This window comes from Ctenopharyngodon idella, chromosome 5, assembly GCF_019924925.1.
Source record: "Ctenopharyngodon idella isolate HZGC_01 chromosome 5, HZGC01, whole genome shotgun sequence".
NCBI classification, from domain to species: domain Eukaryota; kingdom Metazoa; phylum Chordata; class Actinopteri; order Cypriniformes; family Xenocyprididae; genus Ctenopharyngodon; species Ctenopharyngodon idella.
Genome location: NC_067224.1, coordinates 29,645,955 through 29,672,121, shown reverse-complemented (window position 1 = coordinate 29,672,121; position 26,167 = coordinate 29,645,955). Strand labels below are relative to the sequence as shown.

At 37.9% G+C, this 26,167-nt stretch overlaps 1 protein-coding gene across 1 annotated transcript; it reads right to left on the bottom strand.

Annotated features, from left to right (window-relative positions):
* Positions 1-1,700: 1,700 nt before the first annotated feature.
* On the bottom strand, positions 1,701-24,121 carry adamts15a (ADAM metallopeptidase with thrombospondin type 1 motif, 15a). Its single transcript, XM_051895213.1, has 8 exons — positions 22,909-24,121; positions 14,181-14,313; positions 10,793-10,960; positions 9,106-9,392; positions 8,425-8,602; positions 8,073-8,248; positions 6,430-6,605; positions 1,701-4,849 (listed from the first exon to the last, which is right to left on the bottom strand). Exons 1-8 carry the CDS (start codon positions 23,830-23,832, stop codon positions 4,030-4,032), a joined length of 2,862 nt encoding a protein of 953 aa, XP_051751173.1. The 5' UTR covers positions 23,833-24,121; the 3' UTR covers positions 1,701-4,029.
* Positions 24,122-26,167: the final 2,046 nt, after the last annotated feature.

Genomic DNA, 26,167 nt, shown 5'->3' with positions numbered 1-26,167 from the left:
GGGTCAAAAGTGTTTAGTTTCAGACAGGATATTAAGACAGCATTGTACTGTCAAGACTATATTTCCTTTTCTTGTTTGTTAATGATACGTAACATCAGGGAGCAAACGATGGTGGTTATGAGGGATAATTGACAAACAGTGATTAAAAAACAACACATCATATCCTCCATCCTTCCCCAAAAGTTGTAAAGAACTCCAAAACATGTTGTTCTAGTGTTAAAAGATGAGCAAAGCATTCAAAGAGCTTTTGATACCAGCATATTTCTTTAAAGATCAAGAGAGGACTTCAAACAGTGTAGCATATCAGGATTCAAAAAAGGTAAAAGGAGGAAAGACTTGGAGCAAGGAAGAAGAGGATAAATTATCTTTCATTGTTGTTCAGTCTTGTTTTATAGTCCATGCTGGTCTTTATGTAGGTCAGTTGAAATCAGACTGTTTTGGCCACTGACAGAACAATGCTTTCTGCTTGATGTAATAGCACTAGTCTGTCTCAATACCCACAATGCACAGCCCTGATCCCGCTCTCCAAGTTATATACTCATCCGATCGAGGTCAGACTGCCTTAAAAGGCCAGAGACGGCAAGCATGCAGCTGTTACATTCAACAGCTTGAAATATTACCTCTTTTTTTTTTTTTTCATTTTTCTCTCCTTTCATTGTCTCAGGAGTTTAAAACTATTTCATTTTTTAAATTCTTGTGCGTAGACATGTATATTGTCAAACTAAGGTAGCAATTGGGTCAAACAAGACTTTTGAGATGATTATTAATGGCACAATCTGTAAGATTTTTGCAAGAAAATATCCAAAAACCACTAGCATATTTTGTTCACTTGTGTATTTACATTATCCCAAATGTTTCCAACAATGTTTAAATCCAGAGAAATTCACGATTTTAACCAGTGTAATGTCCCACTTCATTGCATTGCCTGTCAATGGTGTCATGTCCACGTTATCCTTGGTTTCCGCTTTTACTGCCATAGAAACCATGGCAACACAGTGAGTCTCATGAAAAAATGCGAAAGTAGTAGCTGTAGCATCTAGCACGCCTCTCTGTTGTTGTGTCGCACAGTCTTCATGGACCACAATTATTCGTTATGGTTTGCAGTAGGTTCTGTCGCCAAAGATAACTCCAAGAAACGTATGGGTGAATCAAATGACCCAAGAAGAGTTTTGGACAAGAGGAGAAATAAAGCAAGGATCAATATCGGTGTGACATTTAATAACACTGTTCAACAAGTCTCGTGAACAAGTCTATGGCAGTTAAAAACAGTATGTGATACATAAATAGTAAGTCAGCCTTTTTGCAAATGCTGTGGGTATGTTTAAATATACTTTTAATATGATAGTTTTGAACATGTAAAACTGCGCTGCGTTACCCCACCATTTAATTCGACAAATAAAGTGACATGTATGGGTAGTGATTTAGCATTAAACATTATGTTACTTGCGGCTAATTCATTAGAATGAAATAAAATCATGTGATCAAAATTTTATTTCATTACCTCATCCATGAACATTAATCCCGTCGGATTAATTTCCATCAGCAGTGGAGGTGAAGATGACAACTCCCATGATTCCATGCTCTTTCACAGTGTCATCAAGCTACGCCTTTGTTATTGTTTTGAATATGCTACCACTAGTTGCCAAAAAATCACATACTGTGCCTTTAATAGAGAAAATGACACAGACTGCACCACAAAATATTTCTAAATGTTTTATTTGGAATAAATACCTTGAAGCATGAAGAGAAAAAAAATATGTATAACAAGACATAATAGGTATTTACATGACTTGTTTGTGCACAGCCAGATGGATGTATACATGGTATACAAGCCCATGCAGGACATTGAAATCTTTTGCTGTACGAATGCGCAAAAGAAAAATATGCATTAAAGTAATACAGAAACCATCTTTTAGATGGACGATATGGTCACTCTGATGAACCTTGATCACAAACGTAATGTATTGGCGTATTACAGGGATTTTCACTGTGTACAAAGAATGACTTGCCACTGAAGCACAGGGCACGACACTGTACAACCTTGTGCCACCAGTTCTTAAAATTCATTATAATAGTAATAACTTAGTTAAAATGGCAACTGTACCAGACAGGGCATGATTATAGCAGCTGCACCTCTGGCTCAGTGGTAGGTAGAGGAGGGGAGATAAACAGCATTACAAACAAACAAAAAAAAATGTTCTGGTTGAAAGATGGACAATGAGACAATGTGTTTGGCAGTACAGAACATGGCTGACAGCAGGAAATATGCTGGCCAGAAAAAAATGCAGGTCTGCTGAACTAAATAACAGTGACTTTAAGGAGATGAATGAACATACAAAAAGAGCCAGACCGCTAAGATGCTAACACAAGTGTACTGATAAAACACAGGTCTTGTGTACATAAGGCTTTCTCATTGCTGTTCTTGTTTTAAGTGGGCTAATACATCGGCAAAGACTTAAACATTTCCATGATCTGTACTTTGTCAAAATGGACCCTTTACTGCAGTTACTGCACATCATCTTGCAGTAGTAAAGGTGGATCACTGGATTGCATGAAAACCCATGTGGAAAGTAGTTAGAAGATTTCCAGTTACATTACAACACAGATGACTTCATTTATTTGCATGACGTAAAGCATTGGGATAACCGGCTTTCTTGCTCTAGTTGTGAAAAAATGATAATATTTAGGCCTGTTTGTTGATACGAAGGATGTGCTGCCTGTGCTTCCTCTCAGTCCGTAAGCAATGTGAAAAAGTGAAAAACTAGTGAACCAGTAAACTTTTTTGCAAATATTAACCTCTTCTACAAATACTCCACTCTCATTCTTGGATGTTGATCTTAATTTTTTGTTAATAACTACTTGTTCCCCAGGAAAAAGGGTAGATCAAATGGTAGATTGCAGCCAGTTCCATGCAGTACAAGGGCATTTTTGAGCTAGTTTATTATATACCCTGTGGAATGTTTCTGTTAACCCAGATGGACTGCATCAGTGCTTGGTTTGGCCTCCACTGTAGGCATTCATTAATGGCCATTTCAAACATCAATTAGCTCACACAAATAGAGATGTTTACACTGATGTCTGCAGAAACAAAATCATCCATTCAGTTAAAAGCAATGTATTTGTGCAGTTTAGGCTTAATAATTGCACTGTTGTTTTGGCCTCGCATGGCAATGCCCAATGTCAACTCATTAGTAATCACAGGTATTCATTTATAAGCGTGGTAATACCACATTAATTTTCACGTACATTACAGACATATTAACAGCATCTCAAATGTAAGCTTTTTGCATATGAATGACTTAGACATACAATGTTTAAAATTCTTTTTGGTTCACGGAATATTGAACTGATGGAATATGTTAATTGTACTGCATTTAATCAATGACATGAGTATGTTCAATGTCATCATATTTTAATGCTTGAACCTAATTTGAAATGATTTACATTTATCTGCCTTTTTTTTAATTTTGTTAAGAAGTGGTTAGCTTTAGGATAGAGGTGGGGTTAGGGTATAATAGTGAAATGTAACTATGCAAATATTAAAAAATAAAGAATTCATAAAGATTTTTGTTTTAAATTCATACTTAATGCTTATGTTTTAGATGCTGTCAATATGTCTTTATGGCATTTATTTAAACATACAAAAATATATTGTGTAGATGTTACGTATGAATGCCTATGAATTTTAATGACATCAGGCTATAATTCCATTCATGATTATGAATTTGCTCTAATCTGAATGATTTACAGGTGATGGATAATTTAATAATTGTGTTACTATTGGAGGTAGAGTACTATTTGCATTCTTGTTCAAGCCTGTTTATCTCATGACCTCAAATGTCCCTTTTATCATTTTTCCGTCATTTTTTTCCCACAGCTGTTCATTTTTGTTCTGTTGTCAGGCAGATGAGAAAATATAAACTATGAACCAGAACATATAGTCTTTTTTTCTTTGTTCTTTTCTCTGTTGAATATGCAATTCGACAAAATAGAAGGTCCATGGAGAGCAATAATAAAGGGAGGTACGGATTATTTACAAGGGGTTAATGAACAGAAGTCCAGCTCCTGTGGCTTCTTCTTGTCTGCACACTTCTCCCTGGGAAGAAATTTTCCCACATTTGTAACGCAGTGAAGCAGGCGCCGTTTGAAGCCCTTCCCACAGGTCTTGGAGCAAGGGGACCAGTCGCCCACCTCCCACATGGGGCAAGGGTCTCCACATGCCTGAATGGCACTGGGCTTTTGGGTAGGGTCACAGTCCACCCCAGCCCCACCATCTCCCCCAAGACATTGCACCATCCTCCTCTGGAGTCCATTACCGCAAGTAACCGAGCAAACATCCCACCCTGCAGCCACCCACTTCTCTGGTTTTGGTGCGATATCTTTGACGTACATAGGTGGGATTTTGTCCTTGAGAAGATCTACCCCCTTTCCACCTTTACTGATTCCGCCCTCTTCCCTAAGAACACTGTTTTCAGCATGTGCCTTTTCTTCTTTCTTTTGCACCTTGTTATCTTTGCTCTCCCGTGGCAAGTAGAAAGAATAGCGGATGCGTGGTGGTGTCATCTGGCCCACAGAAAGCACTTCAATTATCAGGGCTTCACCCAGAGGCTTCACAGCCTGTAGAGTCTCTGAGGACCCAACCGTTCCACTGTAGCGGAGCAGACTCCCTTTCACCAGAATATCCTTCTCCATGGCTGAAACCACATAGTTTCCATTCAGCATGTACTTGCCCTGGCTGTTCTTGACAGCAAGATAGTTGTCATCACTCATGATGCCCTTGTAGCCACGCTGCCTGATGTCCACGTTGGAGGCTCCCACAGGAAGCATGACCACAAAATTGTAACCATGCCTGAGAAGAGAAAGGTCAGAAAAAGTATTAGAATGGTTTTGGAGTAATCTTTTCTTTCCTAGTATGCCAACTGACCAGTCTGTATCAAAAAGAAATCATGAGAATGTTTTGAGTTTGTAGTATGTATTGAATGTGAAAACATTTCTAAAAAATAATGGCAAGAAACTGCCCTGTATAATTTGCCCTGTTGGTAAAAAAAGGAGATTATAAACAAAATATACCCTAAATAAACAGAATCTAATGAAATCTAATCAAATTTAGAATCAAATTGGGAAATCTGTATTGATACCCAGGCCTACCAAAAGCACAATGCATAAATTCTTTTAAAGGGGTCATGAATTGAGAAATACATTTTGACATATAAGAGGTCATTGTACTATAAAAATATGCTGTACGTTTCAGAGCTCAAAACTTCCCTGTTAGTCCAAAAACAGCTCAGAAAACTACTTGTTTAAGATTTTGTCGCATTATTACGTCATAGTGCGATGAAAGACCGCCTCTGCAGAAGAAGATCAATGACTACTTCTACATCATTGCCTCTTTAGCACCGCCCACCAATTCGTTCATGTCATGTAGAAGTAAATACGAGATAGACTCAAACACATGATTACTCTAGCAACAAATCGATAGAAATGTCTCTAAGGATTACAAGACGTTTTGAAGTGCCAAGTTGTGAACAGTCTTTGCATTGCTATCCTTGTGATCCTAATATTAAGAAAGCATCAGTAAGACACTTTTCGTTTGTTTGCTTCATTTTTCTGCGGATTCGTTTTTAAACAAGACACAGTTCAACACAGGCTTTTCAGAGAGACCGAAAATAAAAGATGATGCAGTGCCAACTATACTGGATCTGACAGTAATGTGTCTGACAGTAATTTGTTTTGATCAAAGCCATTCGCTGTGATCCTGAATAAAAGCTTCAGTGAGTGAGACCTCCTGTTTTGTCATCAGTAAGACATTACAAGTTTCATTTTATTTAAAGCATGACACTGCAAATGACAATGTATAAGTTTTTCACTTTATCAAATAAGATGAACTATGAATAGCCTATAAGAATGACAGTGTGACAAACAAGGGCACATTAATTCATAATTTTGTTTACATTTGTTTACTTGTTAGTCATGCTTTGTCAATTATAACTGTGGTAACTTAGTATTTAAACTTTATTTGCCACAACCAAGACTTATATAGCATATGACATGTAATACGCATAAATGTTTCCCATTGTTGGCAAATGTTTCAACTATTTAACAAGATATTTTTCATCATCAGAAGTTTTCAAAACAATTCCACACGTGTAATGGCGAGAACTTTGAAAATTATTTTAATATGCAAAACTGTTACCCAATCATAGCAGTGGGCGTTCACTTTCAAGTCTTGAATGCGGCACGCCCATCAAAACGGAGTGTTCGAAAGGGAGGGTCAAAAACAGGATAGAAAATAACCTATTACTTCTAAATTAGGATTAGTTTTTTGAGGTAAAAATCTTGAAAACATTATAAGTGGACCTCAGAGAATGTAAATTTAAAAAAAAGTTCATGACCCCTTTAAGATTATTTGTCTGACACGGTTTCACTTACATGGGCTTGGTGAAAAGACCTGAGACCTTCTTGCAGTTCTTGTTATCTCCTCCACAGACACCACATTTGTCAAACTTCTTGTTAGATCCCAGTTTCCCATCACAGCCTGCCTTGATGCATTTTCCTTGGACACAGACTGATGAGGAGTCAGGAGAACATGGTGTACCATCAACAACCTATAAAAAGCAAAGAAAAATGATTTAAATGCCAACAATCTTGTGGATCCGTGTAATTGTAGCATTTTATGGTGACTATTCTTGTACAAGGGCAAATCTTATACAACATTTTTTTTCTTTGAAAAACAGTGATTCATGTATTGATGATTAAGATACATAAATTACACTTTTTTATTTGTAAATGAGTGAAACAGATATTAAAACAAAAATATACAGAAGATAAGTATGCATTAGATTTATACATATATTGTACATTTACATTAGATAAATCCTCCTTAATTTTTCCAAGTGCTCAGTTTCAGAGCAGCTTTGCAACACAGGCTGATTTCTTTTCTTTTCTTTTTTTTATGGGGTTTTTGCCTTTATTGAGATAGAATAGTATAGACAGTAAGTGAACTGGGAGAGAGAGAAGGACAGGATCGGGAGAAGGTCCACAAGCCGGGACTCGAACTTGGGTCGCCCGAAGCACAATCACCCTATATGTTGAAGCGCTGCCCACGAGGCTATCGGCTCCAACAAAAGGCTGATTTCTAAGTATGACAATATGTGCGGGGGTCCAGCCGAAAGTGCAAGAAACTATTCCCCTATGTCTACTATTAAGCTATTTCTGGCTCTACGCTGACCATTTGTTTTGGATGAGTCACACCTTCAAATTAGCAATGAGGCTTACTGAATTAATGTATTGTCTAGTCTTTTTTTGCCTTTGGCAAAACATGTCTTGAGTGGATTACAGTCTCCTTAAGAATCTGAATAGTTTCTTTAGTGTCAAAGCCTGGTTAAAACAGCATGTCAGTCTCATAAACATACCTCTAGCCATGCACTAGCCATGACGTAACTGTTGCGTCTGTACAATTTCACTCCACACAACACTATCTCACAAGAGATAGGCCCTTTTACCTTTGTTATCTTTCATCTTCCTGACCACTTCAACTCTGTCTACAGTGACATCTGACATAAGAGTAAAGCAGCCATGAAACAGCAGGTAAGCTCACCACATATTTTCTTCCCTTACATGCATATAGTAAAATATGGTTTTAATTTAATGATTCTTTTCCTTTCAATAAATTCTTGAATGTCCAGTAACTCATAACTTTTCTGATTTTGCATGTGTAGCCTTTCATGTACCAAACTATCACAAATGTATTTTATGGTGTTAAGGTGTCTAAGGTTCACTTTATATCATAATCTCCTGTACTCACTGACAGGATATATACTGTAGGAGACCCTATAAAGTAATGTGTTTTCCGCATCCCCCATAAAGCACTCAAGCTTCATAATCTCCAGTGAGAGAAGCTCTTTTTCATGAGACACGAACAAGGTTACATATATATATATATATATATATAATCTAAGTTTATATTTTATTAACTAATATGTTTATATATGCTTTCGAACCCAAACTTCTTGTTATATTGTTTTATAAATAATTTCTAAAAGTAGTAGATGGTTATTAATTTTATTTCTCACCTTTGGTGCAAGAACGTAGAAGTATCCTGTTCCATTTGCTCTGCAGATCAGCTTGCACATATCTTTGGCCGAAACACCAGAATATTTGGGCACCCACACCACAGAAGGGGTGAGCCGGTTAGTGTTCAGACTAAACCCATTGTAAGCTTCACATTGCTCCTCACGATAGCTCTTGCCTAAAAAGAATTAGGCAGATGTAAGAGAAGCACATTCCTGAAATTGTTATTTTATTGTATATTTTATTCAATGCATACAAAAAACAAAAATTATTCCAAATTATTCTTGTTTACTTTATATATCCATTGATGCTGATTTTTTTGCATAGAAAACATTTTTGAAAGGGTTTTTAAACCTGTGTCAGTGCATGGGGAAAGGTTGCAGGACCGGTATTTGACCCTCACTCCCTGACAGTATTTGCCTCCGTTGAGTGGCACAGGGTTGTCACACTCTCTCTTTGACAGCTGCACACCACCTCCACAAGTTCTGGAGCAGGTACCAAAAGGCCCCCATTTACCCCATCTGCCATCCACCTAACAGAGAGGAACAGGAATAGGGGGTTGTCACAACTCACTTGACCTTTGAACATTGAACATACCTTGACAACTGGCAATTTTACTTCTAAACCCCAAATGACTTGGCCACAAAGAACGCAACACATTCACAGGTCATGTGCAAGTTCTCTAAGCAACAGGGCAAATAAACCAAGTAGCAGGTCAAGTGGAGTACGTTTAACTGGCTGACATCGATGTGTCAAAGCTCTGTTGTGCCACATGACATACATCTTTCACAATGCAGTGAGAGTTCCTTATGTGTTCAATGTGTTCATTCAACAGAACTGTAAAACCCCTTATCTAAAATTCTAAACTCTGCAAGTTTGCATGACCAAAACAACAGAAACAGCAGAAGTGTGTGTGTATATATATATATATATATATATATATATATTCACACACAACCCTGTGTGCGTGTGTGTAATATTAGTATATTTAGAGTGTATGTGTGTGTGTCCTATATCTGAAATTTGTGAAGGTACCTTAGTTTTGGTGATCTCCTGTTTATCCATGCATGTGCCCCGCATGCAGAGCTGTCCGTCCCCGCAGCTGGTTCCATCTGCCCACGGAAAGTGTCTTGTCTGGCAGACCAGTTGCCCACGGGTCTTCCCTGTGCACCATAATCGCTGACATGGTGCCTGCATGAATGGGCATGGCTTTGAGCCGGCACCGAAGGCAAGCTCACACTGCCGCTCTAAACCATACGATGCACCAGGGAGCACTTCTGGAAGAGCTAATGGTTTCTGAGGTTGATCCAGCAGACAATCACCTGCAAAGATGTCAAATAATAACTTTTACATATATACAGTTATATAAAATTGTATTTACAAAGCTTAAGAGACTTTTGTTTGCACTCATTTTACCTGCATTTCTTATAATTATTTTATTAAATATACAATTATCATTTCTAACAGTAAGGAACTAAAGTTTGAATAGATGACTGGAATGTGGGATGATATATTTGCTTTAGATTTTTATGTTTATCAGAGATGTAAGTGTATCCACATATGTCTTAGTCTACAGAGGGCAAATACCAACCCTGAGAGGGGTTCTGAATCCCACTGTAAACCTTCACAGAAACACTCCAGTCAAACAGTTACGTCAGTCGCCACACTGTTTAAACAAAAATTTAGATCAGAGAATTTTTGCAAGCTGTAACTTAAGTTGACCTTGGGACGTTTATTTCTTTGAAGACAGCTTTTTAGAAAGAACCAACACTTAGGTGTTAAAGCCAGAGCTGAGCTCACTCATATACCATTCAAAAGGGGACAGTACGATTTAAATGTATTTTTAAAAAATATATTTTATTCTCACCAAGGCTGCATTTATTTGCATTTAACAAAAATACAGTAAAACAGTAATATTGTGAAATATTATTACAATTTAAAATTACTTTTTTATATAATATTTTTAAAAATATTTATTCCTGTGATGGCAAAGCTGAATTTTCAGCAGCCATTACTTCAGTCTTCAGTGTCACATGATCCTTTAGAAATCATTCTAATATACTGATTTGGTGCTCAAGAAACATTTCTTATTATTACCAATGTTGAAAATGGTTGTGCTGCTATGTTTTTTTTTTTGTTTTTTTTTTGTCAAACAGGATTTTTTGTAACATTATATGTCTTTACTGTCACCTTTGATAAATTTAACGCATCCTTGCTGAATAAAAGTATTCATTTCTTTTTAAAAAAAACATTTTGGTTGTGTAGCTGCTCCAACTTCATTAGACACTAATGCAGTCAATAAATAAAACATTTTTAGTGAATATTATTTTGTTTTATATAGTTTAAAAAATAAAATGGTATTTTTAAACTAAACAAATAACATTTTGATATAAACCTATATTTGTACAGGCAAATTTAAACATATTCAGTTTGTGATAGATTAATCCTATGTCAAAAAATAGTGTTATATTTCAGTAGTGTAATTTCTACACTTTCATGGCATTACCTTTATACAGTAACCCTGCAAAGGCCAAACCTACAGTATTAGGCATTATGCAAAAGTGCAGGCACAGTTGCATTTATAATTCACGTTACAAACAAACCGTATTCAGGCCACCTCAGTTTGCTTCAAAATTCACGTGCACCACTCTCAGATCCCTGAAATATTGCATGTTAAGTCTAGGCCAACAGGAAACGTACAGTATCACTTTCTTTGACTTACCGTGTCCACTGTCCAGGTAATCAGTGATAATGGCAGCACTGCATGGGGACCAAGGACTGGTGCGGTTAATTCGGATTAGAGTGGGAGACATCATGTGATTGTCCTCCAGCTTGCCAAACACCTCCTCACATGCCTTAACATTATCATGTGGCATATTGAATACATGTCCTGCAGCGGAGAAGGAATAAAGGAGAGAAGAAAAGAGTGAGAAATTATAAGAACACAGCAAGGGAGAGAAAAAAGAGAAAAAAACAAAATGCGAAAAAACAAAAACAAAATGCGATGTGTGTCAGCACTCCATGTTTATGTAAATTAACCATCTCTAAAAAATTATACAAATGTAAGTTTAGATTTTCACCTTTTAAATCATCAATCATTCCAATAGTTTTCATACAATTTTCCTCTCAGCAATCAGACCACAGCTATGCTGAGTCACTTCTACAATACCTCCAACAGCTCCCCACATTTCCTCCCTGGCCTTGAGAGGAAACTTTTACAAAACCGCCTATGAGGCTTCCTACAGGGAAACAAGCCACATCAATAGAGCTTATCTTTCCTCAGCTGCTCCTCTGAGCTAATCTGAACTGAATGAACATCATCTCACGGACAATGTTGTGGAGATCTTCCAAAAGATTTTGGAGACTGAAATTACTGGTTCTAGCCCCAGATATTGAGTAGGGTTGGCATTTGCAAGCATTCAGTTAAATGATTTCAGCACCTCCTAAAATAAATGGCAATGCAAAAAGCTTGTTGGAGCATTATGTTTGTGCTGGAAGCGATAATCTGAATGCTATTTAAGTAAAAACTGTTGTGAGTGTGTGTCATATATTAAGATATAATTAAAGATAATCTGATTGTCTGCTTGAAAGCTGGGGAACCACGTCTGGGTGAACCGAAGCAAACCAGCAGCTGGTCAGTCTTACACCACTGGGCAGTCTGTGAACATAAGTTTCAAGGACCCTAGCTGGGCAAAGCTGACTGAGCTTCTCTTGGTCCACTGACACAAAAGGAGGAGGATGAAAAGCCTGCAAAATTGTATAATGTGCTATGCTCATGGCCAATTTAGGCACGTAGCCCAGTCTAGGGTGTAAGATGGCTTTGACCCTACCCGGGGCAAATTCTAAGCAGGAGGAGGCAACAAACAGGGCCTGTAAATCTCCTACTTTTTTAAGGGATGTAATAGTCAACAGAAATGCCATTTTTAGTAATTTCTCTGAAATTGAGTCCAAGGTCTCGAAGGGTGCCAGGGACAACCCTTCCAGAACCACAGCCAAATCCCAGGCTGGAAATCTCAGATGAACTGCAGGCTTTAACCTCAAAGTGCCATGAAGGAAATGGGTTACTAATTGGTGTCTCACTAAAGACCCATCGCAGCTATTGCCACCACGTAGACTTTAAGCTTGAAGAGGGCTAGACCAGCAGAAAAACAGTCCTATAGCAACTCCAGCACTGAAGCCACTGGACATTTAACTGGGTAAAATTGGTGTTCTCTGCACCATAAAGTGAAGACTCTCCACTTTAGAGAGTTTAGGATGGTCTCAACAACCTCAGCTGAGAGACCATAGTTCAAGAGTTGGTCCCTCTCAGGGGCCAAACCCAAAGCTTTCACATCTCCTTGTTTCTTGAGAAGCAAACAGGTCTACTTCCGCCTGGCCGAACTTTTCCCTAATCAATGCCAACGTCTGGAGGCACCACCGCCCTTGCCTTGACAGGATGTCTGCTCCATGATTCAGATACCCAGGGAGGTAGACTGCTCCTAGGGAGAGCAGCTTGCCCTGGGATCACAGGAAAATGTGGTGTGCAAGTCTGCAAAAAGGACATGACCTCAGAATCCCTGATGATTTATGTATGAGTCTACTGATGTGTTGTCTGTACAAACAAGATCATGATAGCCTGGGAGGAAGTACTTCAGGGCTAGAAATACAGTCATCCTCTCCAGGCAATTTATGTGCCAAGAGAGATGATGCCCTCTCCACAGACCTCAAGTCAAGCGGCTGTCTAGAATTACTCCCTGACATGTAAGGGAAGCATCCGTCATGTTTTGCAATGACATGACACCCCCAGCACAGGTCCCTAAGACAGACATCAAGGTTTCTTCCACATCATCAAGGAACAAAGGCATCGACACATAATCTTGATCATGCAAAATGGGTTGCCCCTTGGGGAAAACACCTTGGTCTCTTTAGAGTTTAGTCTTACCCAAACACCTTATGTGGATGAGGTCGACATCTCAAGCCGCCATCTCCTGAGTTAAAATACCGATACTGGTAAGCTTCGCCCCTGAAAGCGAACCTGAGGATCTTTCTGTGTTGAGTAAGGATGGAAATATGGAAGTATGCATCCTTTAGATCTATCATGACAAACCAGTCCTCTAATCTGATTTGAGTCATGATAAGAGGAATCGTCAACATTTTGAACCTGTATCTCCTTAGAGTATGGTTTAACTGACGCAGATCTATGATGGGACGCAATCCCGCATCCTTCTTTGGAACTATGAATTACCGGCTGTAGAACCCAGAATCCCTCTTGGGATGAGGAATACGTTCTATGGCCTCCTTCACCAAGAAAGACTGAATTTCCTGTTCCAGCACCTGGGCTTGTACGCTGAATCTTGGTGGGCGAAAACCAAACTGGATTCTGTACCCCTTCTCTATTGTACGCAGGACCCATTGAGACACATTTGGCAGAAGTTTGGGTGTCCCTCTCATCAAAGAGGGAGATGCTCACAGTGAGTGCAGTCAGTCCCCTCAAGAGCTGACCGTGCAAGCTATGCTCCCAAGCAGTTAACACAAGGATCATGTGCGTCCCACCCGTGATGTAACGTGATCTAAACGGCTTATTCGCCATATCTAAGTTCTTTATTTGGTCTATGAGACAAACGAATAATAAATAGGTTGGACAGAAACGCTGCATTATTTGGGTATCTTTTATAGCTTTCGTGATAAGGAATAGTTGCACACGTGCTTCAGAGGCAGACACGCTGAGGCATTCCCCATAGCATCAACGTCAGATGCAGCATGGAGTTCCCTTGAAAGGCAAACAAGCTTTTTGCCAGCAAATGAAGTAAATGTACATCTGCCAGCAGGGGCAAATTGCTAATGAGTCAAATACTGACCCCCCCTGAGGAGAGCCAGGTATTAAAGGTAATGTATTTTTTTCATAGAACATCTTGCTATTAAATACATTTTTATTGAAGTCAATCACACTAGCTTGTGGCTTCTGCAGAAGCATACATCACTGTTTAACAATCTTGAAGCTTATGGTACCGTAGGTCTCTCTTGAAATGTTTATATGTTGTCGTTAAAAATCAGTTTCTCATTGAGAAAATGAATCGGATTGTAAATGCCACAACCCTACTGTTGCGCTTTATACATCTGTTTACACTTACCAAGCTCATGGGCAGTAGTGAAGGCAGATGGCAACCCATCATCTTCAATCACAGAACAACTTCTCTTTGGATCACACATGGTTCCAACATCTGCCATACCCAGTGTGTCACATGTTGAGGCTCCGCACAGGTCCTAGATCAACAAAAAATAAACAAATTGTAGTCATTAACCTTATCTGAATTTTTAACACATACTAAATGTCAATTTGATTTGTAATTATAAGTCAATTTGAGTACAAATTACATTTTCGCATATTTAACCCATACAAGGGTGTGTGATTTTAAATTATTACATTTAAAAATAATAATAATAATAAATTTAGCCTTCAGTAAATATCTAAAAATAAACGTTAACTGAATCTAATTACTTATTTAGCTAATATACAAATTGGTATGGTTGGTGAAACCAATGGCGTATGGTTTCAATCACTGCAGCCTAAATCCTGGTGATAATAAAAAAAAAAACTTTCGGGCAACACTGATATGCAGGTCAATCTAACTGAAGAATCACACTTGCATAATGAAAGGGAAAGTGGGTAAAAAAATAGGAAACAGTTAGCTGGAAGAATGTGCTTTTGATTGACATGGAAATATTTCAGATACCCTAAATATCTCTCATTTTTATTGTGTAAAATAAAGTACCTCAGTCCAAAAGGAATTTCCGGCTGACCTATATTGTGTTACCACAGTTTAATATGAATTTTCTCAAAATATCTGTTGAGCCCTACTGACTCAACATCATAATAGCAGGTTTGCTGGTCAACCCTATCCCATGGTGCAACACCCTATACCAACTCCCAAAAAAAGGACTAACGTTGCCTGCGGACATAACCTTAGCATTAAAAAGTAGAGTTTCTTTCTGGCCACAACACACTTAAAGGGAACAGAAGCTTCACCACATTCTGAAAAGATCTCCTTTAACACTCAAATTTTGCTCTGACAGCTTTGACCACAAATTAAATTGCATTGTCAGTGTGACATGTTAGGCTACAGCTCATATATTTATACATGAACATAGAATTATTAGTCATTTAGTAAAAGTTCAAGACAGCCTATAAGGACAGGGGGTTTCTTCTGGTCTCTCTCACTCTCTTCATTTTTTTATTTATTTGACCTAGTTTTCACATCCTCTCTACATTTCTTGATGTGTGAGAATCCAGCTGCTAACTCCTAATGATCATCATGGGGCTAATCATAAACAAAGTCCCCTGAATCTTTTTAGACCTTCTAACGATGTCTGCCTCATTCAAACATTCAACAGGTCAAAGTACTTCCCTGTAGTCAGGCATCTGCCAGAAATGGTTGGGAGTGTATTCTTCAGTCATAATTTTGTGTGACAACTAATCTGTGAGACAGAGAGACAGGGATAGCTGCAGGTCGTAATGGGCGTGTCGAAAGGTATACAATGCTGCAACAGAAACGAAACCCTAGCCTTAACCCACACCCTAACTGGCAGCTTTCATGACCAATTGTAAAGACCTTTTGGCACGCCCCCTACCTTTCTGCATGCCCATTACTCTGACCTGCAGATACCCACACTTGAAGACAGATAACAACCCTGAGACTACTCTACACTCAGGATGAAAATACAGCAAAGTGGCAAAAAATAAATAAATAATTAAATGCAGTTTATTATTAAATGAAGGCAACATGGCCTCTTCCCACAAATGCATGTAACAGGAAAGGTGTGACCTCTCTTTCTAAATCACTTCATTCACAACTAGCTCAACACCAGCTGTTTTTAACTTTACATTAGTGCTTAAATTAGCCACTCTGCTCTGGTTACAAATATACACAAACAATCTGAAAGCAGACAATTTGCTGATTGGATTACAAAAGACCATGAACAATTGTAGTTGTTCACAATTATGGTGTTTAGGTTATTAATTTGGTCATATGTAGTCCACAAAGTAGACTCCTTTACACACTCCATTACAAACAAATATTCACAGAAAATTTCATGAAACCCTTGACCTCTTCAGCTCATATGATTAGCAATTCAGCTGTGAGAATTATGTTAATTTATTATTATAATTTACAGGTTTTCTAAACTCAAATGAAAATTACATGAGTAAAATAACTCATATTTAAAAAAAAACAAGTTTGGTTCAGTGGAACATATGAAACATCTGATTAGAAATGAGAAACACTGTAAACCGGATCCCAGTCCTGACAAATTTGTACTTGTGTGACCTGAATCTAAAATTTGTTGGACTGCTGGTTGAAATATGAAGAAAAAGAGCAAATGAGGTAAGAGGTTTGGTTTTTTTATATGCAATATTTATCAGATACCATTTAAGATATTATCTGATCAGTTTCTTGTTACACCATTGTACCTAGTTATCCTCCTACCCCAAGTTCAGACTCCAAGTGCCAGATGACATGCTTTGGTAATAAAATAAGGTATGGGCCTTTTCATTGGATTCTAGCCATCTGCTTGTGCCCGGTGGAGGAAACAAAATCAGACTTTTTCAGGTCATGGTTAAGCTAATGGTCTGTTGCTCTCACAATGTTAGATAAGCAATGAGAGACTTCCAAGTCATTTCAAGTAACTTATCTATCCACTGTTTTTTATCCATCCTCTATGTTTGGCCAGAAATCTCTTTATAATCTGCAAAATGGGGGGGGAAACTTGCCCATACTCTCCACAAGCAGTGCTGACCCAATTGGCATCCAACATTGCAAACATACGACTTTGATTATGCTTTTATAAAATCCAAACTGTTCCACATGTGCATTTCTCTCTTTTTTTCCCTCTTTCACTAACTCTTGCCTTCCTTCGCACTTTCTGTCTATATCATTGTTGTACTTTCTCTGATATACTATCTTACCCTACCCCTGCAGGGCAGTAGTGGTTATATGGTTAGCAACCCGGGTAGATGTACAATTCCAGCAGGGTGTCTGTGCAAACAGGCACATAATTAAATACAGGCCACATAGCAATCAAATTGTTGTGCTTCAAAATTACAAAATTGAGATGATTCTTCTAATGATTGCAACAGTGTATTTCCCAATTATTATTTGAGGCATTTAGTTTTCGCCATCTTGTTGTTGTTTCATTCTGTTCTGATACTCTACTGCCCAACAAGCTCAATAAAAAAGTTTCTCTTGAATCCTACCATGTGACAAACTTGAGAACCACATGAACTGCAAAAAACAAGCTCACATGGCAGTCAACAAGCTCCAAGCTAGTGATCATTTTCAAACCAAATATGTTGTTATATAAAAATAGGAGATGGGCCTATGTAGCCCAAGGATGTTGGTTACTTTTAGTTTGCCAACTAAAAACATAGGAACATAGCTGAGAAGGCAGATGTAGGATTGTGCAAATGTTTGATGCTGGTAACTTTAGCAGTAGTTTACGGAAACCTTAAGAGGCTATGCAATATTATTTTTTATTTCTTGTTTTCTCGTGATCTCGACATAACAAAAGTTGTTTTCTCATGATCATGATCTCAACTTAATTTTCTCATGATCTCGACATAAAGGTTGTTTTCTTGTGATCCCAACATAAAAAATGTAATTATAACTGCAATAAAGTTGGTTTGATATCTTTTCGATTGATGTGGAGAACAAATCTGAGCAAACAAGCTTAGTTTAATGAATTTATGATGCTCGGGAGGCTAACAGCAAATTCTAAACTGTGATTTAACATTGCCCACTAGAAGGAGCCACAGGATAATTAATCTTTTCAGCCTTGAAAGATATAAAAAGTTAGTCTTTATCAGTTTCCATCCCTTTGAATGGAAACAAATGCTTAGATCTAGTACATTTGTATAACTATGAAGTACTGATAGTATTGTTTTATGTAATTATTGTACAAAGAAATCTGTAAAACATTTTCAACTGATTACTTAGAAATGAAAGTTCACCAGCTGTCTTAAAAATGTGAGTTAACTCAACTAAACATAAGTTAACTCAACTTGGAGATAACCTTTGTTTCAACTCACAAATAGTCAAGACAATGCATTACTTTAAGTTTAAATTGTAACGTAAAGTAATGCATTGTCGACTATTTTTGAGTTGAAACAAAGGTTATCTTCAAGTTGAGTTAACTCACATTTTTAAGGCAGCAGGTGAACTTTCATTTCTAAGTTTAACCAGCTGAAAATGTTTTACAGTGAGATCATTTACCCCCAGTTTCACAGACAAGGCTTAAGCTAGTCCTAGACTAAAATGCATGTTTGAGCTGTTTTAACTGAAAGCAACAATACTGACATATATTAAAACATGTCAGTGCCATTGTTTTGTCTCAAGATGTACACCAGTAATTTCTTTTTTTTTCTAGTGTACGCTTATAAAAGTTATTTAAATATCCTAATTGAACTAAAGCCTAATCCTGACTTAAGCTAAGCCCCGTCTGTGAAACCGGGCCTTAATGTTTATCTTTTATAGACCCCACTAAAGCATTTTTTCTCAAGTTGCCAGATATGATTTAAACACTTAAGTGTTAAACTGCAAGCCTAAGTAATCAAACAGACAGCACATTCTCATATAACCTAACACCAACTCAGAAGCACATGTAGCTCAAGAATTATTTAATTACTTTTTCCTAACATGCTGTCTTAAGTTTTATAACAGTTTGATCTGTGTAGTATTTCTGCATTCCAGTATTATACTATATTATAATTTCTGCAAAAATATTTGAAAAAAAAAAAAAAATGTTAGCAGCACACATTTGTTATGGAAACTATCCTGCAAAAAAAATTTACAAAGTTATTTAAAAAGTATAATGCATTGGCTGTCAGCACAAATCATCACTTTCCATTGGTTCCACACATAGTGGACAAATGCCTTTGATGGAGGCTACATTTAGCCAGTTCAAATAAACTTCAAATGCGCCTTTCTGTCTCCATGATGAACTGCTGAGTCAAACCTTTCAACTGGTTTGCTGTTACCAATTACCCAAATTACATAACACAAGGATGCATTATAAAATAACAGCAATGCTCTAAGTGAAATGACAAGTTTATGAGTATACAGATATATTTACAATCGAGAGTAAATGTTACGATTTAAAGTAGACTGAATTACAACACCTTGTTTAACACTGAAGTAAACATTTTCTGGGAGGCTAACGTCAGTAGTTCATCTGATTCTTTGAAACAGGTTCTCAAACCTGTGATGCTGTTCTTAATGTTATTGCACTAGCTGACTGTATACTGATTGCCTCAAAGTCATATAACTGTAAATGCTTCCTTAACAACACGTGTACACTGTAAAATGTAGTTCATGTGCTGAAGTTGCATGTAAAGCTTTGTAAATCCATCTTATGTCAGTATTGTAATGGTTATATTTCATGTTGCCATAGCATGACTCTCAGTCTCTCTTGCAACAGTGGCCTAGTTACAATTATTGCTCTGGTTTTTATTAAACATGAACCGTTGCAATTCTGCATGGCTGGCCAACGATGACTCATTTTGAGACTTTTCTTGTTTCTTGCAACAAATGTACTTCTTAAAAAAAAACATACTTGCTGCCATAATATTTAATTGGTGATTAAAAATACCTACAATAATCCACTGCTGGTTTTGATGCCACTACATCATTTGACAGAAAATGAGGTCATAACAGAACAGCGTGGATAGAAAGATATGTCGATTTATTCCCAGGCTGCAGCTGGAATTGGAGCTCTGCAGCAGGTGGGCCTGGACACAGCGGGCATGTAGGTTTTCTCTCTCTATCTTCCTCTGCTTTTCTTTCTCTTCACCACCCTCAGCTTCTCCCTCATTAAATAGTAATGGTGAACAGACTGTGAGGGGGTGGGAGGAGGAGAAAGAGGGGTAAAGAGTCCGATCTCTCACAGCTGGGATGGTGGTTAGGGGAAGTTCCCCTCGAAACTGGACACTTCCCATTAGTGTATCTCCCAAAATCCTGTATGAAACTCACTTTACCTCTTTTTTGGCCTTTCTGAAATAAACAGTTTAAAGAAATAGTTCTGTCATCACTTACTCGGCCACATGTTGTTCCAAACCCATTTGACTTTCTTTCTTCCGATGAATGCCAAAGAAATAAAATAAAATAGTGTACTGGTAACACCTTTCCATTCAAGTAAATGCACTTTAAAACTTTAAAAAGGATGCAAAAGAACCATAAAGTACAATACATTCAAAGTCTCCTGAAGTTATCATAGTTTTGTGTGAGCAGAAGTCCAAAATGTAAGTCCTTATCGTCATTAATTCAAAATCTGGATCAGTCTGATTCTTGATCAAATCAATTCAAAACCTGCTCTGCGAATCTGATCAACTGAAAAGATCTGACTCAAAAGTACAATTGATTAACAAATTAGACAGTGCTACTTCTCACATGAACTCTTTCAGAGCAGAAAAGTGAATAAGCTATAAGTGCATAGCTTCAGAAGATTTATAAGAAATATATAGTGCATATGTCATATGAACGACTTTTATTATCCTTTTCTGGTCCGTTTTGAAGCTTGAGAGCTCCAGTCCCCATTCTTTTTAACAGAATGGAAAATAGCAACTTGCACACTTAAGAAAATGTCTGGGCTTTTTAATCTCCCTATTTTATCCCTTTAACATAATGGATTCCCAACGCATTAACTATGTTGTAATCTCCGTTTAAATGTCTGCTGAATCTACATTTTTATAGCTGCAATATGTCCAACACATACCTGCTATAGTGTTCATTTATCATCATTTTCTTCATTCATCTCTCTATCAATTGATATTTGTCATTTCATTCATATTTCTCTCTGTATTATTTATGCAGACTTGCATAATCACAACCCACTCAAAGTTGGAAAATTTTTCTTTTATGTAGGTTAGCAGATGTACAAGTCTAACCCCTCTCCAAATCATCTTGACTCATCCAAGACCATGGAGAAACCCGACAATCTCTCTATGTCCACAGGGAGTAATGAACATAATGAGTGGAAGAATGTAGGGAGTAACTGTGCTCTCTTGCTAAAATGCTTCATAAGTTCCCTTTGGAGAAGAAACAATAAAACATTTACTCCCCTCAGAATGATTCACTACAGCTGTCATCCAGACTAGGCAGACATAACTGGTCTGGATGTCCAGCTCAGGTCATGTGTAACTTCAGCAGATTACCAGCGGATACAATGGCTGCACTCATCTGGCATCTTTGGAGCTGTTTTCACACATACGAGTGTTCCTAAAAAACAGCTGACAGCCTAAAATGAGTTCATGAGGGTTAGTAAGGGTGAGTCAGTGCAAAGTAGGAGTTTATGTGTGAGTAAAAGCATAACCTGACAGACTGGGGACTTAATGCTAAGCTTTGTAGCCATTCCTTAATATTGCCCTGGTCAATGTCATTGAAAACAGTTGATGTGAAAAGCTGAAATGAATGGAAACAGTGCTCTATTTGTGAGGAGATACTTTTATTCTGCAGTGGGGTTAAATAAGGGCAGGAAGATGTGAAATTGAAGGAAGTTGATGTTACAGACACTAACAAGCAGAATTTCATACAGGTTTGGTAACCAATAAAGACTGTCAGTCATTTTCAGTCAAAAAACATGCAAAAATAAATCTTTATTAATCAATCATTTTCCTGCCATCATAATTTATGTGAAACGGAATAAAGGTTGTTGGTGTTTTACATTGGGAGGCTACATATGACTAGCACACTATATTCCAAATCCTCTGGAGCCATATGGTAGTTTTGTATGAAAAAACAACCTGAAACTTAAATAATTGTTTACTGAAAATCTTTCTGTGTATATAGTGCATGAACTGTGAGGTCACCTTTAAGGTGCCTTTTTGTCATTTTGGAGTTTGACAGCACCCTTCCCCATCAATTTTAATGGTATGAAAAAGAGTGGCCAAGATATTCTTCACCTTTTGAGTTCCATGAAAGAAAGAGATTCATAGGGGTTTGGAACGACACGAGGGTGAGTAAATGATAACAGAACATTTATCTTTGTGTGAATTATCCCTTTACTTCCAAACGTTCACACTCTTTCTGTTTTCTCCCAAAAGAATCTTCTCAGACCAGCCAAGAGTTGATGTGACGTTTAGATCTGACCTAATGCAAATGATCATTTGAGCTGACACCTGAAGACATTGCCCTTTTTTAAATTTAGACGTTGTACATCCAGTGTCAAATCCTGCTCGATATGCTATCAATTAAAAATAATGCTCCAAAAGTTCAATGAGATCAATAAGCAATTATTTTATCATTATTCTGCATATGTGAATGGTATCTCAGCTGATTCAGAGCACACATTCCTACTCGCATTGCCAATACAGGGCAGTAGCTCCAAGGCAGGCCTGACCCATGACCTTAACAACACTTATAAACATGATGGGAAGCCCATGGCAACTGCAGGTTAACTGGAAAGGCCACTCTTGTTGCAGCCTGCCCATTACTCTGAGACACAAAACTTATTTCAAAGTTTAAAAAAGCTATGTATACCAATGTCTGTTCAGATATTACGTTTTTTTTTTTTTTTTTTTTTTTAGTTAGAATAAAACCCGTTTTTTTTCACAAACAACACATGATTAAAACACCATATTGTTACTTATGCAGTGCACCTTTGGACTTAAAAGCTGTGATTACAATGTCATCATAAATCATGTCTAAATTGGTTTGATTATTGGGTAAGTAAATTGCAGCCGTCTGTGTGTTCAGTTTTGTTTCATGTTGCAAGCCATCTTGATATAATTACCACAAGATACATTAGCAGGATCATTCTATTCGCTGATTCTCATACTGCCCCCCTATTGACGAAACGCGCATTACACCTTACCTGTTTTGTGAATAGGATTGCCGTATCCCAATACTCCTCATGCTTGTCACTGTTTTTGTTCAGCTTCTTCTGCCAGGTGCAGAAATTACGCAGGGTCATCGCCGCGTTCCCGGAAACCTTGGGTCCTTTCTCTTCCTCGTTAATCACCATAAACTTGACAACCACGATGTTGATAGAGTTGAGAATGGTGGGGTGTTTGTAAAGCTTAGCTGCCACGGACATTAAGGTCAGCACGTAATGCTTGAGGTCATCACCGTGGAATTTGGCCATAGATTCATCGGCCACCACTAATGTCTCTACATAACGCGGAATGGAAACGAATCTTTTCGAGCGGGTTTTCAGAACTGACATAGTGAGGTTACTCATGCGTTCCTTCATGTGCTTGAACTTCGCCAAAGACTGAGCAACGGTGTGGGTCACATCGCTGTCCACGCCGCACCTTGACTTTGAGTTTCCACTCATATTGGCGTTAGATCTGCGTCTGATGACATGCGCATCCATATTGTCCCGGTCGGTGTCGTTAACAGCCGGATTGATGAAATATTCCCAGCCATCGTAACCGAATGCGCCCTGCAGCCCCTTGCACAAGCTGAGCGCTGCATAGGAATATGGGTCAGAATTCACCTCACCGGCATAAAAACACCGGCTCAGATCTTCGCTGTGCGCGGAATTTTGAGCAGTTGAGTCGGCGCGCGTCGAGAAACCTGGAGCAATGAAGCTGGAGTCCGACTGCAATTCGAGTACAAAATCTTGTTCAAAAGCACTTATTTTGAATACAACTTTTTGCGCCAACGTGTTGTCTAAACTGTTCTTGACATGATCCAGTCTGACCGGCACGCAAAACTGGCTCTGCATTGAATTCACAATTTCCAACTGAGCATAGAACACGTTAACAAGAAGAACTGATCTTAGCAACAAAAACATGTTTGTGCGCGAGAAATTTGATTTATAAAGCGCTAACTGAGAAAGAGTGAGATGTGGATGCAACAATATTCCAGGATGCGGTTGCACTAAAATGTTGTCTTTGCGCGTCCACAAAGTGTGAATTCCGCCGGTCTGTGATCCATCCCTTTCTTGTACCTGTATACTGAAGCGGCACTGCTCATCTGTCGTCTTTATGCGCGCACGTCATGTGTAAACATCTAGCGCTTGTAATCAGAAGATTTTGGGGAGGTGCTCGAGTGCGCTCATTGGGTATGCCTCTCAGTTTAAGGTTAAGCCCGCAACTACTTGTGGCTCTGTGAGCTTTCGCATCATCAGCCTGCAGCGCTCCAAGAGCAGGGTTTCCCTCCCACTTCATCTACAGCATCCAAACAGTCACTTGTGATATGAAGTTCGCAAGGGGAGGACAGCACATGGGCATAGACATATCTATACTGTACTGCAGAGTTCTAAATATATATTATATTTAAGTGATCTTATATATATATATATATATATATATATATATATATATATATATATATATATATATATTATATATATATTTATTTATTTTTTTTTATTTTTTTTTCTTAGCTTGTATCTGTTTTGTCTGAATTTATTTCCATTTCTCTTTTCTGAAACCTTCAAAAACCAGTGAGTGATATATTCATAATTTAAGGAGAGGTTATAATGGTACCTAAATTCTATCATTTATCCAATCATTCAATAAAAAGCATCCATCAATGCTGCGTGTGCTTGACCATTTCCAAACATATTTTTGGTACAGTACACTGTCAGAAAAAAAGTCGGAAAATTAGGGGTACAGCAGCTTGTCACTGGGGAAGTACCCTTAAAGGATTAGTTCACTTTCAAATGAAAATTACCCCAAGCTTTACTCACCCTCAAGCTGTATATGACTTTCTTCTTTCTAATGAACACAATCAGAGAAATATTAATACATATCCTGACATATCCAAGCTTTATAATTGCAGTGAACAGGGGTCACGAGTATGAGCTGAAGAAAGTGCATCCATCCACATCCGATCCATCCATCATAAACGTGTACTCCACACGGTTCCGGGGGGTTAATAAAGGCCTTCTGTAGCGAAGCGATGTGTTTGTGTAAATAAAAATATCCATATTTAACAAGTTATGAAGTAAAATATCTAGCTTCCGCCAGACTGCCTTCCGTATTCAAGTTACGAAGAAAGTTTAAACTGACGTCATGTCAGTTACACTTTTTCCGTAAGTTGAATAGGGAAGGCATAGGATGTAGCGTAAGCTTTTTGAACTGCAAGAGTTTTTACACTTTCTTCGTATGTTGAATACGGAGGGCGGTCTGGCGGAAGCTAGATATTTTACTTCATAACTTGTTAATTATGGATATTTTTTTACACAAACGCATCGCTTCGCTTCGAAGGCCTTTATTAACCCCCCGGAGCTGTGTGGAGTACACATTTATGATGGCTGGATGTGGATGGATGCACTTTCTTCAGCTCATACTCGTGACCCCTATTCACTGCCATTATAAAGCTCGGATGCGTCAGGATATTTATTAATATTTCTCTGATTGTGTTCATCAAAAAGAAGAAAGTCATATACACCTAGGTTGGCTTGAGGGTGAGTAAAGCTTGAGGTAATTTTCATTTGAAAGTGAACTAATCCTTTAAATGTAGTTTAAAGGTACACCTATCCTTAGGATGCATATTATTGGTACCTTTCAGCTGCATTATTATAATAATATGCACTTTTTAGGTAGCTAAGGTATAGAAGGGCACCTTTGGGGATGCTTGTCCCGGTGACATGCTAAAGATACAATTTCTTAACTGTGTCTCTGTCATGACTGCTGAATCTAAAAATTTGATATACATGTTCAATGGACCCCATTCAGTTATGCACAGGTGTAAGAGCGACATCTTGTGGTGAAGCAATTTTAGCACAACTTAGTAAATATTAAAAATCTTTAAACTACGACCAATAATTTCAGGAAAAAAAAAAAACTCTTTCTATTCCATGCAAAATCATTATAGTATTGGACAATGTTTTGTACCGTAGGATGCCATACGATCTCTTGTTAAATTGTTATATTAGCAGAAAAACCTCTAGTTTCCAACATTATACAAATGATACAATGCTGCCCCTCAGCGGTGGTTTTGAAATCAACCTGACATCAGCCACTGTACGCTGCGCTACGCATATGTACTGCGCTATGATAATGAAGACCTCGCTGAAAAACTCTCACTGTGCGTTTTGTGAATAACCTCTTAAATGTCCCTATTTATTTTTAATCATGTGTCTTTCTGTTTTGTTCTTTAGAGGTTTTATGAGTTTAAAG